This window comes from Trachemys scripta, chromosome 11, assembly GCF_013100865.1.
Source record: "Trachemys scripta elegans isolate TJP31775 chromosome 11, CAS_Tse_1.0, whole genome shotgun sequence".
In the NCBI taxonomy this organism is placed as follows: domain Eukaryota; kingdom Metazoa; phylum Chordata; order Testudines; family Emydidae; genus Trachemys; species Trachemys scripta.
In genome coordinates this window covers 3408922-3428900 of record NC_048308.1, presented here as the reverse complement: position 1 = coordinate 3428900, position 19979 = coordinate 3408922, and the positions used below count along the sequence as shown (strand labels likewise).

Genomic DNA, 19979 nt, shown 5'->3' with positions numbered 1-19979 from the left:
GCAGTATTACCTGGAAATAGAAGCAAAATATGAGTCTAATAAAACTTTTCACTTCCAGTGGTGGATCTCAAAGTGCTCTGAAAATGTTAATGAAGTTTTACAGTATTCCTAAGAGAACCAGGAGTTAAAGTTGAGGCAAAGGGATTGACTTATCCAGGTTAACACAGCAAATCATCAGCAGACATATCTGTTGACTCTCATCCTATGCTTTAATACCCAGATCATCCTTCCAGTTCTGTTACCTGGCCATTCATTATTATTAATCATGTTTATTACTATAGTGCCTACGGGTCAACCACGAATAGGGCCCCATTTTGCTAAGCATTGTAAAAACACATAGGCCCTTGCCTGAAGACCTTGCTGTTATGGGTTGGGTTAAGGCTTGTTATGGCCAGGCATGCTGCTGCTTGACATTTGGAATAAATATAAAGAAGCCATTATAATCAGATGTCTGAAACAATAGCAGTAACACCCCAAAACACAGGCACGTGGAAAAGCGGAGTAGAAGCTGAATCCAAGAGGGTTCAAATGCCAGGACTAGAGCTTTAACTAGTGGAGCTATTTTGGTCTGCATGTGAGTATCTGTTTGAGAGAGACAGCACAGGGAGAGATACAGAGAGAAGCAGAACGAAAGCCACGCAGATACAGCCTGGAAGCATGGTGGGTGGCCCTGGGATAAGGTTAGAGAAAATTTTTTTGCATCAGAGTGCTGGCTGAAAGAGTTTGATGCTGTGAGCAGGGAAGCTGTTTGCTGATTTTTGGATCCTTCTGTGTTTGGAAAAACAGGACTTACATTATTTGTTAATAAACAAGATTGAATCAGAGGTATCTGAGTCCATCAATTTCTCCTCCCAAGTAGAACAGCATGAAGGCCAAACTTAGATTAGCCGCTTGGGTCAGAAGGGATAACATTACTATCTAAATAGAGCAGGTGGACACAGGATGGGGGGAAGCGGTATAACAGAAAAGCAGGGTAAACAATGCGATGGCAGCAATTGTCAGGTTAGGTGTACATTCAGATGAACATTCTTTTCAGAAGAAAGATGACTGACGCCAAGCTAGAAAAAGTTCTATTTACCAGCAGCCCAGCAAAACCAAACATTTTTGTTCTAGGCTTGTGTAATTTTAATTGTGTGCTGCCCACCAGACAAGCTGTGGATGAGCACTTAAAAATCCTTGGTTCAGCCTGTGGCTGAAAATGAAAACTGGCCTTTTGTCACTTTCTTTGCAAATGCCACCGAAGGGCATAACAAATGGATGATTTGCCCATCTAGCTCCTTTGCTGAATTAATCTTCTGGCTTTGTTCATCCAGATGACACAATTATTTAGGGTAATCAAGACAAGTGGAGACTGAGGAACTTCAGAGGGACCTAACAAAGTTAGTTGAATGGGCAACACAATGGCAGATTAAATATTAATAGGTAAAAGTAATATTCCTTTCCAAACTGGGAAGAATAATTTGATTTGTTCATACACATTGTTGGATTCTACATTAACCGTGTTACCACTCAAGAAATGGACCTGGCATCACTCTGAATAGCTCAATTAAAACCGTTGTTCATTGTGCAAAGATAATCAGAAGCGCTAACAAGATGAGAAAACCCGTGTGCTTTTGAAAATAGGACCTAGTCCTCCCAAGTCACATAGGTGCTTCTGAAAATGTTACCAAGTATTTTTAAAAATGTACCCAACATTATTAAAAACCGCTTTCATAAGGGATAATAAACTCATGCTTCATGGTAAGCCAGTTGCTAATTGACTGGGTTAGGAAGAAACTTCTCCTATTGGCAGATTATTCTATTACAGTCTGCTTCAGGATTCCTTATACCTTCCGCTGATGTATCTGTACTGACCTCTCCTTGAAAGTTTGTCTACAGGAACATTTAGTTTGTGGCAAACCTGGGTATGAATCTACCCCACCTCAACATGAGTCAACAATGCGATGCTATTGCAAAAAAAGTAAATTCAATGTTGGGTTGCATTGACCAGAGGTATAGCATGCAAGTCACGGGAGGTGATAGTACCACTCTACTCAGCACTAGTTAGGCCTCAGCTGGAGTACCTGTGTCCGATTTTGGTAACCGCTGTATGGAAAGGATGTAGAGAAACTGGAAAGGATCCAGAGGCGAGCGACAAAGATGATCACAGGGATGGAATGTAAGCCATAGGGGCAAAGGCAGAAGGAACTGGGTATGTTTAGTTTGGAAAAGAGGAGATTAAGGGGGGACATGATAGCGGTCTTCAAATACTTGAAAGGCTGCCATGAGAAAAATGGGAAAGAATTGTTCTCTCTTGCCACAGAGACCAGGACAAGAGGCAGTGGATTCAAACTACAGCACAGCAGATTTAGATTAAATCTCAGGAAAAACTTCCTAACTTTAAGAACAGTAGGACAGTAGAACAAACTGCCTAGGGAAGTCATGAAATAGTCACCGGAGGTTTTCAAAAAGAGGCTGGATAGCCATCTGTCTTGGATGATTTAGATGCAACAAATCCTAGGTCTTGGCAGGGAGTTAGACTAAATGACCCTTGTGGTCCCTTCTAACCCTGTGGTTCTATGTTTTACACTAGCCTGCTGAGGACAAACTGTCTGTGTGGACCCTGCTGACACGTGTTAACAATTTGTTAATGTACTTTGATCTAGTCCCATTTCAAAGAGGATAGATCACAGCGCATTACCCAAGTGTTAATGCGTGTCAACAGGGTCCACACACAGTTAGTCGGTGCAGACTAGATTCAAACCCCAGCTTGTTGCAAACTAAAGGTTCATGTAGATAAGCCCTGAGACATAATACTGGACTAAATGGACCACTAGTCTGATCCAGTATGGGAAGTTCGATATTCTCATCCTCTGTACATACATGTCAAATTAGGAGTTAAAACAACAACAGGGATTAGTAATGCAGTAAAATGAAATGTAAGTTCTATGTAGATCAAGGCGTGAATTAACTCCTTTAAATGATTTCACTTAAGCGTGCCCCATCACATTCTAATTCAGTTTGGTTCTTTCTTCCAGGCCGCCATAGTGCTGTGTATGGATGTAGGCTTTGCAATGAGCAATTCTGCTCCTGGAGAAGAGTCTCCGTTTGAACAAGCCAAGAAGATGATGACGATGTTCGTGCAGCGACAGGTACGTGTGATTTCCATTTGAGTATGATACACTTAAAAGGTTAGAAATGAAAGAAGGAAAACAGTGAGGCTTGCTAGACTCTTTTCTTCATCCTTTTTATTTGATTATATTGTGTTTGGCTGGGAAAGTAGTTAGAATTATTCTAATTGACTGTTATGTGACAGGTTTCAGGGGGGTAGCCGTGCTAGTCTGTATCAGTAAAAACAACGGGGAGTCCTTGTGGCATCTTAGAGAGTAACAAATGTATTTGGGCATAAGCTTTTGTGGGATAACCCACTTCATCAGATGCATGGAGTAGAAAATACAATAAGCAGGAATAAATATACAGCACATGAAAAGATGGGAGTTGCCTTACTAAGTGGGGGGCCAATTCAATTAGAGTGGATGTGGCCCATTGACAAGAAGGGGTAAATATCAACACAGGGAAAATTACTTTTTGTAGTGCTAACAAGGCCAATTCAATCAAAATGGATGTGCCCATTCTCAGCAGTTGGCAAGAAAGTGAGAGTATCAACGGAGGGAAAATTATTTTTTGTAGTGACCCATCCACTCACAGTCTTTATTCAGGCCTAATTTGATGGTGTCAAGTTTGCAAATTAATTCCAGTTCTGGAGTTTCTCTTTGAAGTCTGTTTTTGAAGTTTTTTTGTTGAAGGATGGCGACTTTTAAGTCTGTTATTGAGTGTCCAGGGAGATTGAAGTGCTCTCCTACTGGCTTTTGAATGTTACAGTTCTTGATGTCTGATCTGGGTCCATTTATTCTTTTGCACAGAGACTGTCCTGTTTGGCCAATGTACATGGCAGAGGGGCATTGCTGGCACATGATGGCATATATCACATTGGTTGATGTGCAGATGAATGAGCCCTTGATGGTGTGGCTGATGTGGTTGGGTCCTATAATGGTGTCCCTTGAATAGATATGCAGACAGAGTTGGCAACGGGGCTTATTGCAGGGGTTGGTTCCTGGGTTAGTGTTTCTGTTGTGTGGTATGTAGTTGCTGGTGAGTATTTGCTTCAGATTGGGGGGCTATCTGTAAGCGAGGACTGGCCTGTCTCCCAAGGTCTGTGAGAGTGAGGGATCATCCTTCAGGATAGGTTTTAGATCCTTGATGATGTGCTGGAGAGGTTTTAGTTGGGGGCTGTAGGTGATGGCTAGTGGCGTTCTGTTACTTTCTTTGTTGGGCCTGTCCTATAGTAGGTGACTTCTGGGTGATCCACGTGCTAACTCTATTCAATAACAGAATCGTTTTTACTGTTATGTGAGAGCAATACTGGCCTTTCTCCCAGCAGATTTTTGTGGACGCCAAGTGCACCTAGCTTGATCACTCCCCTTTTTTAAGCTAGAAGAGGCTTTCATGGGAAAAAGTGCTGGCATCTTATAAAATGTTTCAGCATTGTTAAAATTTAACATCATGCAGAATTACTCTAGGAACTGAGTGATCTGATTTTACTCATTTCCCGCATATGTTGATCAGTAGTACTCATAGCACCCTGCTAGCTGAATTTAATTCTATGTTAATGAGCTCTGCGTATGCATACATTTTGGAAGGGCTGTATATGTGGTAGCATGGAGTCTGCTGTAATTGATACCTACTTGCAAAATTTGTATAATATGCTTTCTATTTAACATATGTATGTACAACACAGTGTATATTTTTGTGGTTTTTTTTGTACCTTCATCTCCAGGTGTTTGCTGAGAGCAAAGATGAAGTCTCTGTAGTTTTGTTTGGCACAGATGGCACGGCGAATACCCTTGCCAGTGGTGATCAGTATCAGAACATTACTGTACAAAGACACCTGATGCTACCGGATTTTGATTTGCTGGAGGACATACAAAACGCAGTTCAACCAGGCTCTGAACAAGCAGACTGTATCCTCTCTGGCTGTACAAAATCTCTGAACTAGATAAAGTAGCATGGAGGACTGGGAGCTAATGTTGTGAAATTGTCCCAGAAGTGTTGTTGAAGTCATAATTACTATTAAACATGTATTGTTCTTTTGCATTTAGGAGTTGACAGTTTGCACAAGAGCCAGTTTTCCAGATTAACCAATTTTCAAAGTTCTGATGTTAGGTGGAGTCTTGGCCCCAGTGAATTGTTTCTAGTATAAAGTACTGAGTTAATTAAGCTTTGAGCACTTCTGGTATCCTCTTCTCCATGAGACAGAGAGAGAAAAAAATATAGCAAAGAGATAATGTCAGATTAGGCTCAAAATATGTTTGTTTTTAAAGGGACTTACAAAGCTTGATGCAAATTAGGTTTTCATCAAATTAAACCTATGCAAACTTAAAAAAAAAAAATTAACCCTCCCACAAAAGGGAAGCCCAACACAGCTGCATGTGCTTAGGCATTTCAGATTGATCAGTCCTCATTTTGCTGTGAAATGCATCCATTAAGAAAAGTCACTTTTGTTAGTAACATAGGTGAGAGTTTTTGAAAGTGTTCCTCTGAACATTTCATTTGAAATTTTTCGCCATTTCTCTCTGTTCTCCTTCCCCACCCAAAAAATAATTACTTCATTTGTAGTCAGGTTGGCAGAGCAGCGTCGGTCAGCTGTATGTTACCACAAACTGAATCATAGTCTCGGTTTGATGGGTAAGGAGCTATGTACATGGATGCGATCTATCAAGGGATTTAGGTGCATAAGTCCTGTTTTTAGGCACCATTGCGATTCACAAAACTCCAGTTCGGCTGCTACCTAACCTGGAGATGCATTAACTCGGCACCTAATTTTTTTCCTCTGGGTGTGTACGCTGCAGCCTCTCTCTAGTCGCCTGGTCACCTATCTCCCACCTGAGCATGCACACTACTGCCTTGCAATAGGTCATCTGGACACCTGTCTCCCCAGAGTAATTCACAGACTGGGAAATAAAGGCGTCTGGCTGCCCAAGTTGCAAGTGGGGGCATGATCCGGTAGGTGGCCTCTAAGCATGGCTGCTGGATCCGGGTCCCTCAGGTGAGTTCACACACAACAGCTGGGGATGGAAGGAGAGGGCTCTCTTGTGACCTTTAGCCCAGTGGATAGGGTACTCACCCAGGATGTTAGAGACTCCCATTTAAGTCCCCTGTCCTCCTGAGAGAGAAAAGGGATTTGAACAAGGATCTGCCCCCGTCAGGCTAACGCTAGAGAATATTCTGATATGGGTCTCCATTAGTCTCTCCAGTTGAAGTTGTTCCACTTTTATTAAACAATTGAATAATTAAATATTAATTGAACCAGTGAAAAAGTTAGTAACTCTATAGCCTAGTGGTTAGGGCCGTCTCCTGAGAGGTAGCTGATCCTTCAGGAGGAGGTGGAACTTGAACCGGGGGTCTCCCACATCCTGAGTGAGTCTCCTATCTCTTAGGTTAAAAGTTATAAAGGAGGTTCGCCACCTCAACCCACCGGGCTGTTTTGTTTCAGGCCCCCACACAAACCTAGGTGGCCTATGCCTGTCTTCCTCGGGTCATGGATTGCTAGCAGTACTAGGCGACTTCTTGCAGCCTGGACTTAGGAGCCTATCTCTGAGAGGGGGGTGGGACTTAATACCCCCCCTCTGGTTGGCATCTCTCACTGGCTAGCTCAGGCGGCTCCCTGCCTAGTGTGCTGGCTTTGTTGTTCGCACCCTAAGGTGCGTGTCTCTCCCCATTTGTTGTCTGGGTAGCCGAGGTGCCTAACTCGGGCTTTGTGGATGGCAGTGTTGTGCCTGTGATTTTCTAGGTGCCTAAAAGTTAGGTGCCATGATGCTCAGTATTGCAGTGCCTAGGTCCCTCTGTGGATCTGGGCCACAGATCCCTGAGCACAGAGATAAGAGCACATCCTTAATGAAATTACTTGAGAAAAGAAATGTATCAAGAGATGTAAGAAATAGATGTTTATTAAGAAAAGGGGAATTATAGTGAAAAATGATGTCATATTTTGAAACGACATGTAGTTTTCATTCATGGATACCAAATAAAGAGATGATGATAATAGAAAAAGTCTAGGTGATAAATGTTTTCATTGGGCTCGATTCTGCTCCTATCATAGCTTTGCTCTTGACTTCAATAGCAGGATTGGTCCCTGGTAATAGTCTTCCCTTTAAAAGTGCAGGGAAAAGACAGGGTTGTAGGAAAGGCAATAGGTAGTTTTAATGGGTGCTAGTTTGGTTGTCATACACTAAAATGGTTTAACTGTCTCTGTAACCGCTAAAATAAAGAGAAAAATGTGTATGTTTGTGACACAGTCTTGTTCTAAATGTCTTTTGTCTTTAACTCACTTAGTCCTGGATGCACTTGTCGTGTGCATGGACTTGCTTCAAAAGGAAACGATGTAAGTACTGCAACCTGGGGACTTGCACAAGAATTCTGAAATGGAGTTTTGAGAGCTGAGCTGACTCCACTTCAATGCTGCGAGGTTGTGTGACTAGGGAAGATGCTGCTTTTTTAAAAATCACCACAATGAAAAGCTGTTCCTAAAAAACCCACTAGAGAGACCCAACCTCCCCAAGCAATTTAAGTCACTTGAATCAGAGCTTGCCCACTTAGGGAAGTTATACTGGTATAAACTAAGGTGTGAATCTAAACTAATATAATTATACCAATCTAACTCTTTGGGTCGACACTCATATTCTGGTTATAAGAAAGCCTTTTGTTGCTTGGGCAGTGTTTAAGATGCCAGATATTCTGGCATTAGAGTGTCTACATGGGTGTTTATACCAGAATTACTATACTGGTTAACTATTCCAGTATAACTGGTAAAGCTTTCTTGTGTAGACAAACCTTAAATAGGTTTTACAATTGGCTCTTCAGGTCAATAAATTTGGACTTGTTTGGACTAATGAGGGAAGTAAACCCTTGAGAATACCTTGTACAGTATCAAGCTGTCTAGGGATGAAATCCATATACTTAATTGGAGCATCCGAGCTAATCTTCACTGTCGGGAAGGAGCTTAAGTATACAGAAGTAGCCTCTAAGGGTATGTCTAAACTGCTGCTCGGAGCATGCTTCCCAGCACAGGTGGACAGACATGGGCTAGCTCTGATCGAGATAGTGTGCTAAAAACAGAAATGTGGCTGTGATAGCACGGGCAGCAGCTTGGACTAGCCGCCTGAGTATATACCCAGGAGGTTGGGTAAAATGCATTCTGGTGGCTAGCTTGAGCCACCTCCCCTGCTGCCAGGGCCCCAGTACTATATTTAGTGCACTAGCTGGAGGAGTATGTCTACGTATGCTGGGAATTACACCTCCCAGCTGCAGTGTAGACAAACCCTAGAGACCTGCCTAGATAAAGAGAAATGCTTTTTTCAATTGCGTGAGCTTAACAGGATTGGAAAAAAAACCCTTAACATCCATGTAAACACAGTTTAACACCTTTATAATCATGGTCTTGCAGCCTGGGAGGAAGTAGCCAGCACCTTTAGTAAACACCAAGGACCAGATCTTCATTGGTATAGACTGGCATAGCTCCATTGACTTCAGTGTAGTTAAACTAATTTATGTCAGCTGAGGAGCAGGCTTTCCATTCACTTGGTGGGGGAAAAAAATCAGAAAAAGGACACAGACTTCCCCTGAATAATAATAAGAAAGAACAAACCATGCTGATTGGATTTGTTCGTGTTGTACTTAAGGGCAGCATATCTTGATGTTTACAGACTTCTGTTACAAGAAGTTCTAAACTTTATTAGCGATACAGTTTTACATTTTTTAAAATAAGTGTTCAGCAAATGATGCAACAGGATTTTTTTATTTCAACACATCTTCTGTTTTTATTGTTTAAGAGGAAAGAAATACGAGAAACGACACATTGAGGTGTTTACAGACCTTAGCAGTCCCTTCAGTGAGGATCAGCTGGAAATTATCATCGCTAACTTGAAGAAAACTGGAATCTCACTGCAATTTTTGTAAGTGTGGAAATGGCTCTAAAGCATCTTCATAGCTCTGTGCCATTTTCTTTACATAATTACAGCCATCTTAAATTGTCTGCTGTTGCGGTAAGTGCTGTGGTTTGGTGTAAAGGGGCCACTCCCTGTAATATTATTATTATTTGAATTACTGTAGTGCCTAGGAATCACGGAACAGGACCTCGTTGTGCTAGGCGCTGTACAAATTCAAAAATAAAAAGATGGCCCCTTCCCCAAACAGCTGGCAATCTCAGTATAAAACAAGAGACAATACAGACAGACAGACAGACGGGGGGAATACAAGGAAACAATAAGACAATATTGGTCAGTGTGACAGGCAGTAGTCTCAACACGCCAGCAGCCTATTCTCAGTTTTTTTTTGTAGACATCACAGAAGAGGAGGCTAATGAGGTAACTTTGTGGATTTTTATGGGGAGCTCCTCCCAAGCATGAGGGGCAGCATGGAAGAAAGCACAAAGGTGCCTGTTTGAAAATTAAACAAGTAGGAAAATTAACAGTAGAAAATATACAGGTATTGTCAGGGAGATGGAATAGATCACCTCACAGGTCTTTTTCTAGTCAGGCTTCTGTTATTCTTAGATAACTTAATGACATTGTTTGGGGTACAGGAAAATATCGTTTCATCTAGAGATGCTAGTTAAACTCTAACCCAGACTTGTAACATATGGGAAAATGTCAGTTTTATTCATGAATTCACCAGCTATTACAGGCTATTAAAATCTCAGACAGAATAACAGTTATTACAGGAATGACTAATAGCACAGCTATAATTAAGGGATTGGGAGGGTACTCTTTGCTGGGGTTTAGAACTGACATTTGAAAGGGCATCAGGCTGAAGAAAGAGTCAATCCAGATGCAATTTTTGTCTCTCTTTTTTTTTAATCATCCAAAATGATTTAGTTGTTTTAGTTAAGTAGCAAAATAAATTAACTGTTTTTAATTGTATTCTTAGCTTGCCATTTCCAGTGGATGATGGAGAGGGAAGTGGGGATACAGGTGATGGTCGACATTCTGATATGTACAGAAACTCTTTTCCAAGGAAGGGCTTAACCGAGCAGCAGAAAGAAGGCATCTGTATGGTGAGAAAATTGATGTTTGCTTTAGAGGAAGAAGGAGGCCTGGATGAAATTTACACTTTCAGGTAAACTTGAATACTCCCCTTTCAGATGCTGGAAGTTTAGTTTCTTATTTCATCCACAAAAAGCTTTAATGAATGAGGTGGCACTTTGTAGTTGTGTAACTTATCACACATTTGGGTCCCTTAAATCAAATTCAGTGGCTTTGATTCAAAGAACAGATAAGAGAATTATAAGATACAATGGAAAGTGAATTTTCCTTCATATGGTACTCTCTTTATAGAAAGTATCCCTTATTCCTCCTGTGTCTTGTGTTCCTCAGAATGTTTTAAGGAGGGTGATCCTCTAAATGAGACTTCAAAAATGTATTGAATATAAGGTATTTAGAAGATAAATGCTATTTTAGAATGTGTGTGCAGTGCATGTAAAGCATTTGCGCATAATGGTAGCCCTTTTTTCCTGGTCTCAGATTGGTTGCAGATCAACTAGTTTATCAAACTCCCCCAGACAGATTGTGACTGATGGTTGCTTCTTGAAGCTCATGGCTTATTAGCGAACTGCTGTGCCATTGTATCTAACAATTGACTGTTTCAGTAGAATTGCTAATGCAAGGATAGAAAGATGGTTTTACATTTTGGTGTCTCCACAGTGAAACAATAAAAATGTGTGTGTATCGTAGAAACACTGTAGTGGTTGCTATGCCTGAGACTTCTTCCCGACAGGTGGTTTAGACTGGTAACTTCCTCCCCTTATTCTGCCCAAAAATAATAATAATAATATATGGAGATATACCTATCTCATAGAACTGGAAGGGACCTTGAAAGGTCATCGAGTCCAGCCCCCTGCCTTCACTAGCAGGACCAAGTACTGATTTTTGCCCCAGATCCCTAAGTGGGCCCCCTCAAGGATTGAACTCACAACCCTGGGTTTAGCAGGCCAATGCTCAAACCCTAAGATATCCCTTCCCCCCAACTTATCATTTGGTCCCTCTCTCCTTTTGTAGCCATTATATATTTTTCCTCATTTTGGCCTCCATGGCTGGTTAGAGTATGTTATATGCGAAGGGAAATTTAGACCCTTTATTTCTGAGGAAATATATCACCACTGCTACATATTTATTTTCTTTTTGCCTACAAAGCAGCCTGAGATTTTTCCATGGCAATAAAAACAGGCTTTGTTGCTGCACCCCAAAGCCAAACAAAACAATATATTTTTGATCATGATTATCCACGTGCATGAAACGATCAGGTGTTCTAAGTTTCCCCTCCCCCAGCCTCCTTTCTCAGTCACTGTGGACAATACCACTATCCGGCCTGTCACTCAGGCCTGTAACCTGGGCATCAGCTTTGACTTGGACCTTTCTTTAGGTCCTCACCTCAGGCTATATCTAAATCTTGCAGATTCTTTTTGCATAATGCCTCTTAGCATGTAGCCTTTCTTAGTCAGTCACACAGTTAAAACTTTGATGCAGGCTCTCATCGTCCCGCTTCTTAATTACTGCAGCATCCTTTTTTCTGGCCCTGACAAATGCATTCTTGCCCCACTCATATCCATTCTGTCTATAGCCATCTGTTGTGTTGTCTCTTGTCTTATTCATAGATTATACAGGCTCTTTGGGGCAGGCACCGTCTTTCTGGTCTGTGTTTGTACAGCATCTAGCCCAATGGGGTCCTGTTCCTTCACTAGGGCTCCTAGGAGCTATTGTAATACAAATAATAAATGTCTCTTTTATCTTTACCTTTCCTGTCCTGGGCTATAAATGCAGTACAGCCCTGCTTACTCCCTGGTTGCAGGGGAGGTCTGAAACCTTTGGATAAATGGGGGTTTGGCTAACAGATTAAAGCTTTAGTGCAATTTAAGTTGTTTAAGGATATATGAGGCTTTAGATCAGTTTTTTCAGCTTTTATAAAGCAGCCTTGCAAAACTGTCATGAAAATTTTAGCAACCTCGACACAATAGCTCCTTTCCTCTTTTTACTATGCTGCTGATCAAAAATAATTTTACCCTCTATGAAAATAAATAATTTATTCAAGCAGATGAGCAAGTAGAATTTTGTAATATCGTTTTAAGGTCTGATATTTGAACTGGGGGGCGGGAAAAGTCCAGAAACACAATGTGGGACCAAGAAGGCTGGCTACAGGGCTAGAGGCATTTATGCTGTCCTTAGGCTTTTTTTAAAATGCAAGTTTATCAAAGTCCACATGTGTGTAGATATGGAGATGTGTATTATTCAGTAATCAATTAACTATTGGCCTATGCTGTCTGCAAGTCTACAAGGGCAAAATTTGCTAATGGACTTGGTCTTCACTGATCGGGGAGAACTGTGAATCTGTTTCTTCTAAAAAACATAGGAAATTAAATCTAAAGAACTCTGTTAATACAGAATTAAGGTAGCACAATTAAGCATTAAAAAGTTAAGAAATGTAAAAGTTAAAGTTGAGTGTTTTACTTTAACTTTGCCCCTGGAGTGTATGAATTATAATAGTTTTAATTACATGGACACAGGTTTTTAAATTCACATGTAACTTAGGTTGTACAAAATACTATTGAATTATCTTGCATTATTTGATATGACTGTGGCTATGTCTGTATTGCCAAAAGGATGTATTTTTTACAGTGGGATAGCTAACGTGTTAGGTAGTTAAAACCTAGTGGGGACAAGATGCAGGTAGTTTTTACTGCATTGTGGCTAGGTGAGGTCAACATTATACTCCCCAGCTATGGTTGACCTCTCCTAGCTACATTGCTGTAAAAACTACATAGCCTTGTCTCCACTAGGATTTTACAGCAAGATAACTACTATCTCACAATAAAAACATGCCTTTTTTGGTTGTGAAGACACGTCTTTGTGATCATATAGAAGATGTAATGCAATAAATATTCCCTGAGCTAAAACTGTATTTTCAATCTTAATTTTCACATTTTCTGACTTTGAGCTGTTGAACCTTATGCAATGTTGTGTTAACAGTTTTGTACTTTTAATGTACAGTCATTTAAAAGAATCTTTTTTTGCCTTATAAGGTTTTTTATTTGCTGTTTGGCTTAGAGATATTCGAAGTAGCTGGCTTTATCCTAACTGAGCTGCGAAAAGAATGTGTATTCATTAACAACTTATTAAAAATGTGGGGAGTGCTAATTACCAAACAAACAAAATAATGTTAATTAAAACAGGATTCTTTATTCTTTCATTTCCAGCCCAGGCAACATCTTACCAGTGAGAGGTGTCTTTTATAATTTGGGCTGTTCAGCTAGCTAAATTACTTAATTGGGTTAATGTTAGCTAACTGCAAAATGCTTCCTAAACAACTGTGTAATCTCTTCCTCCCCCTAAGCGCTGACATACTGTCTTTAACCTTAATATCATAGAGCCATAGAGATTTTAGATGGAAAACACCTACTAGGTCACATTCTCTGCCCCCTTCTTACTATGATCAGTAACAGGAATGTTCTGTATAGTTTATTTTCTAGTGCTTTGTGCAAGCCAAGCCAAACCAGTTGGGCTTCCACCCTTTCCTGAGGAGTTTGCATTTTCTGGATTGTTTTATTTCAGCGTATCAAAGAATTCGTCTCTGTTTTTTTTTATTCTTTAATTTAGAGAGAGCCTGGAGCGTCTTTCAATGTTTAAGAAAATCGAAAGAAGACCTATGGCTTGGCCCTGCCAGCTAACTATAGGTTCTAATCTGTCTATAAGGATTGTGGCATACAAATCAGTAAGTTACTAAAATCACATATTTAAGTATATGTTGGCAGGAGCATAGTTAGCTGCACCTTCATTTTTTCCTTAAAGACAAGAAAATTAAATACCTTAAGATAGATGAAGGAAAACATTATGGTGAGATTTTACATGAGCACAAACCAATAAATCTAAAGTTCTAGTTCTCACAGCAACCATAACTTTGCCATATTAGACATGCATGTTAAAACATTCAAGATAACAGTATTCAGAAAGAGAAGGTAATTCCTATCCACAATGTGACATTTAATTGTGTAAAGTTTACAAACCTGATTTAGGGTGCTGCATTCACGTGGAGCTTTCCAACTGCCTGTCTCTGAAATGCCCAGAAATGAACGAGGCTTAATATTTTCCTTATTTCTTGGGAAATTGCACTTTTTTTTTAGAAATAGTAACAAAGATACCCTCAATTTGAAATCACATTTGTGGACATAAATGTTTTACTTACTGTTGTTCCAAATCACATGTAAGATTATAATAACTTTAAAAGATTAGTGAAAATATTTTCTCTCTTTTTTCAGTGTTTGCTTTGTGCAATTTGACAGGACCTTACATATAGTCAGTTTCAGTGTTCAGTCAGTCTGTTTCCCCTATTGTTTGTGTGGGTCTTTCACACAGCAATAAGAGGAAAAACACTTTAAAAATAGGAAAACGTGTAACACCACAGCTGCCTGTCATGTAAATAATAGCTAGGCAGCCATGTAGTTCAGTCATACTGACGTGATTTTAGTGAAATAGAGTTTAACTGGTTCATCACCTGAACCTAAAAATAGGATTCTCTTCAATATTCTGTTGCTTCAAGGCGAAATATTCTAATTTAGTAATATGCCTGATGTCTAGAAGGTGGATTTATTAGGCTTGGGTAAAGTTTAATCACTATAGGCTTCCCTTGCCAGCTTCCTGTTTCTCCTCATTTATAATAATAATTATAATAATTATTTTATTATGGTATTGTGCTAGGCACTATACTAAGGCAGAGTAAGAGACAGTCCCTACCCCAAACAGTTTACAATTTAAATAGGCAAGACAAGCAAGGGTTGGAGGGAAATGAGAGCCATTTGTTTAATCTGAAATGAGAATGGTCAATATGAGTAGAGCACTAGTGGTGATCGGAGTAGCAAATGCTTTTTATGACCCAGCACTTGGTCAAGAGAAATGATTCTAGGAATTGATTCTCATGTTGTGGTGGGGACCCATCCCCAAATGAGATTTAAATATTCCTTTTCTTTCAATGTTGACACAAAGCTCGCTGAAGAGAAGCTGAAAAAGTCCTGGACTGTTGTAGATGCCAAGACCTTAAAAAAAGAAGATGTGCAAAAAGAGACTGTCTACTGTTTGAACGATGATGATGAAACAGAAGTTCCGAAAGATGATCTTGTTCAAGGTATGGGTTATTCTCTCTGTGCCCTCTTAAAATATTTTGGCTTAAATTGTAGAACTTGTTCTCCTAAGACACTTAAATGTATTTGAAAATTCCACCCTTAGGTGCCTAAAGATGGATTTAGAAGTCGAACTGTGGCCTTAGACTGTAAACCCTTGGGGGTAGGGAGCTTATCATCTTGGATATCTGTAAAATTCGTATTGTTGCCACGGTAGCTAGAGCTGCATGTTTTTTACAAAGACAAAATAACACAAAATAAAACAACAACAAAAATGGATAAAGCAAAATAAAACAAAAAAACTCATCCTGCAGTTGTGGCTCCTGGCGCACTAGGTCACAGTGACACTTCATCATGACCAGCATATAATGGATGGAGGGGTGGCCGGGCCAAATCCGAGCAGTGCTATGACCCCGTGCGCCAGGTCCAAATACCTGGAGCAGGAAGCCAGGCCTATCCCCGCAGGACCAGAGCCACCACTGCAGGGTGAGTGAGAGGTGGGCTCACTCTCCAATCCCCACCTCCTCCAGAATTCCCAACACCCCCTACACTCTCCTTCCCCCACCATCTTCTGTGTGAATAAAATGTGTAACACGAAATAACACAAAATAACCCCCCCACATCCCAAAATTATAAAAAATAAAAGAATTTCAAAGAACTCTAATTATTGCAATAATAATAATGCCAGGTAGGAACTCGAAGGCAGTGTAGCAGTTCCCAAGCTGCGCTCTGTGGAGCACTTGTGCTCCATGGTGGATGAGCTGGTGGATGGTGCTGATTCTTCTTGTTTCCAGCTGTTAAATTGCATCAGAATATGTCTAAAAATATATCAAATACTTTCCTACTGTTATAGCAGTTGCTTGCATGAAAAAGTATGTGCCACAAGGATATTATACAATTGTGAATGGAAGGTGCTGTGGTCTCTGTGATAATGAAAAGAAGGGGGTGTTTAGGGGATAATCTTTCTGTTAGATGTGGTTCTCACCATGAAAAAGTTTGAGAATTAGCTTTACCATTTAGACTAAAAGGAGGTTTGAGGTGCCACGGTGACGGAATGCAGGATAGTAGTCACAGCATGTAAATTTCTGTTTTGCATAATTTAGTTTCTCTTTGGATGCAAATAATTCAATTTCTTAGATGAATAAAGGCACATTATCAACTTGAAATACAGTCCGTTTTCAAAAATGTGAGTTAAAAATTGTTTCAGGTGCTATATCTGCTTCTCAGTCTCCCTGGGTATGTCTACACAGCAAAGAAAAACCAGCATCTGGCTTGTGCCAGCTGGCTTGGGCTTGTGGGGCTGTTTCATTGCTGGGTAGACTTCCGAGCTTGGGCTGGAGCCTGGGCTCTAGGACCCTATGAGGTGGGAGGGTCCCAGAGTTTGGGCTCCAGCCTGAGCCCACACAGCAATGAAACAGAGCCACAAGCCCAAGTCGGCTGGCACTGGCCAGCCGCGGGTGTCTAGTTGCTATGTGGACACACTATTATCAATCACATTTTGCTATTTTAAAATTTTTTTTCTTTCCCTTGGTGCTGTTTAAAAGTCCTACACAAATGGGGGAAATAGAATAATTATACAGGGGAGCCAGTACAAATGACTACAGAAAGTCAAGTGCACAAAGTAAACTGAAAAAATAGAAATATCATTTTTCTCTTTCAACTTTAACTAGTAATCTTAGGTGTTATTTGTAACAGTAGTAGGTTAAAAATGTTCGTACATATGTGTGATTTTTGAGTTGACTGTGTCTCTTTAAGCAGAGATGAAGTAATTATGAAAAAAACTAGTAAGTAATGTTAATTTAGTGTTCTATGCATGTTTCATAATTTCAAACTTTAAAAAAATCTGCTTACGTTATAGGGTAGATTTTAGGTAGGGTTCTCTTCGAATTCCACAGCATCTTTTCCTGCTAAATTATTGCCCTCACTCCAGTTAATTTGGGGACACTTTCTCTTTCCTTCAGTATGCTTAAATGTTTCATTTAATTGCCATGACTTCAGTGAGAGCAGGATTGGCCCATAAATATGGATCTATCCATGTAGACTTAGTAGAGCGGGGGTACATTTATTTGCCTGTTAGTAGTAATTCTCTAAGATGGCACTGTCCTTGGATCTAAACTAACTCACCTCTTGATAGTTTTTATATTTTGGGGTTTGATTAATAGACTTTAAGGCCAGAACTGACCATTATGATAATCTAATCTGACCTCCATCATAACAATGGGATTTTACCCAGCGATTCCTGCACCAAGCCCACATGTTGTGGTTGAGCTACAGCATATTTTTAAAAAGAGGCTAGAAGTTTAAAATGATGGTAACAAGGCTATGATGTGTTAAAATTCTCTCGAGCCTTCCTCACCCTAAAGCTGCTGCCTGCTTCCTCAAACAGGCTCAGAACATTCTAGAAAACTTTGAGCATTCCTGACCTCTCTCTGCTGAAGTCCTGATCTGTGAATGCCTGTCAGATACTTTCTTCAGAGAAAAGCAGTAGTAAATAGTTACAATTTACCTTGGATTCCAATCTCAAAGTAAACTAGAGAGACCAAAGATGTCTTCAACCAGTGGCCTGACATTCAACTGCAGTTAAAGAGCTCCTGATGTTTCATAGAAATTTTTGAAGAACGTTCTGTTTACAGAGTATTACAGAGCACATTAAGTGTGTTTTTTGAGTTTTGCTTCAGTTTGCTTTTTCATTTTCTTTTCAAATTCCTAAGGAAGAGTGCATGCAAAAAAGTTCTTCATTTTGGGATGTTCATCTGCTTCTGGTGTTTATTCCCCACCTGAAGACATCATCTTCAGGCTCTGACAGCATAGTTAGCTAAACAGAAGCTAATTGTGGTATTGCAAGCAGAATATTGTAACTTCCGGTTGGGAACTAAGCAGCAGGAACAGGTGATACTCCTAAGAAACAAAGATCCTGATTTCATGCAAATGTCCCTAGGAATAACAAACAAAGGAAGCAAAATACAGAAATAAACACTAGATCAACTAGTCTCTGTAGAGAAAGGTTTTTGCTTTTCCATGAGGCATTAGTAGGTCTTTAATATCCATTTTAATGACAGCTTTGTCGCAGAATTTTTTGTGGGTTCCTTTCTTTGAGTCTCCTGCTGATTTGTGTTTTATGTTTTTTCTATTTTTATTTGCAAGGAGTGCTCATGCTCTTTTTCACTGAGTATTGTTTTGTGAGTATAAGGTGTTGGGCAGTGTGTTAAGTACATTTTTTTTCTTTTCTGATATCTGCAAAAGTAGGTACATTATGTAAAATGAGGCACAAGGAGTGTAACTGTTTTTTGTGATTTGCAAATTGTGTCTATGGAGTGTGATTATTTTGTTAACAGGAGAAAGTAATTTGATATAAATTACAAAGTTAATCGTATGGGGTATAGCTGTGGGGCGTGCATGCGTTGTTAAAATATGCAGAGTGCTAATTTCAGTGTAAGAAATGTAGGCCCTTATGCTTACCAGATGCTCATCTCTTGTTCTCCAGGGTTCCGCTATGGGAGCGATATAGTTCCTTTCTCTAAAGTAGATGAGGAGCAAATGAAATACAAAACCGAAGCAAAGTGCTTTTCAGTATTAGGATTCAGCAGATCATCTCAGGTGCAGTATTGAACTTCTTCCCACTCAATTACTGGATAACTGTTGAATATAGGTCAGAGTCACCAGGGGACAATGATGCTGTGCTATGCTCCAGTGAACAGGTGCATGTTGTGTGGGCGGATGCTATTAGATGTGCAGGGAGAATTCACATTTTTCATGTCCAGTGAATCTGGACTCCACATAGGTCACTATAAAGGGGGCATTTGGGCGAGGTTCATCGTTGTGGCCTCTGGCTCACGATTATACAGAGCCAGTGGTCACAAATCCGAATGCAGGGGTGGCGGATGTAGTGCAATCCCTATTTTAGCCCAGGAGCTGAAGTAGTGGATGAAGAAGCAGCTTCAGAATTTCCCCACCCTCTGCCAGTGGCAAGGAAGTGGATTCCTCCTTCCCCAGTCCCTGGTTAGTTCCCTGCACAAAATCCTCTGGCTTTGTCCAAGTCTGTGTGTTGATTTCACCGCACTAGCAATAGAAGCTCGCCAATGTTTGAGAACTCTTGGAAACTAAGTGTCTTAATTCTCGTAGGATTAAGTTATGAGCTGTGGTTTTCCTCTTGTTTTCATTAAAGTAACAATAATTAAATGTAGTGATTGGTTCACAAAATTAGGGCTCAGAAGCAGTAAGTATAGGAAGATGATTATATATCTTTTAAAAGTAGATACATACACTATAGAGAGACATTAAAGAGTGTTTGTGGATATATTCGAACTCTTTTTATTGGAAGCATTCATTTTGCCATTCATCGTCATGGCATCTGGGAGCCTTACAAGGCTTAAGATGAGACATTCCCTATCTCAGTAAGAAACCAAACACTTTGCCTTCCTGCTATCTACAACTTTGGCAATCAGCTAGGAAAGCAGGATTTAATCATTTGGGAAGTCCTGGACAACGAGATATCTTGCCTCATGTTCTAAAAGTGGAATATACACATATGCATACACATGAGAGCAGGAAATTTTAAGCTGGCACTACTCTTCCCTTTCCAGGAGAACCCTGATAGTGGTTATGGGCATCTACGCATCCTCCTGGAGTCCTCCGGGGCTCAGTCAAGTTACTTCTTTTATTCACTATCCATGGTGAAGTCATTGGGGGGGATCATAAGATACTGAGCCTCAGTGCTAGCAGTATGCTGAATGCTCCCAAATCTACTCTGTCTTGTCAAGCTTCCCAGATGTTACAGTGC

General features: G+C 40.2%; 1 protein-coding gene across 1 annotated transcript in view; it reads left to right on the top strand.

Moving 5' to 3' along the window:
- The window catches only part of XRCC5 (X-ray repair cross complementing 5), a gene marked incomplete in the record, with an annotated part of 65925 nt that overhangs the window by 981 nt on the left and 44965 nt on the right, over positions 1-19979 (top strand). Inside the window, 8 exon segments of the mRNA XM_034785435.1 lie at positions 3018-3131; positions 4817-5000; positions 7372-7420; positions 8868-8990; positions 9964-10152; positions 13683-13797; positions 15066-15204; positions 18684-18796. Coding sequence (XP_034641326.1) covers positions 3018-3131; positions 4817-5000; positions 7372-7420; positions 8868-8990; positions 9964-10152; positions 13683-13797; positions 15066-15204; positions 18684-18796 — 1026 coding nt within the window.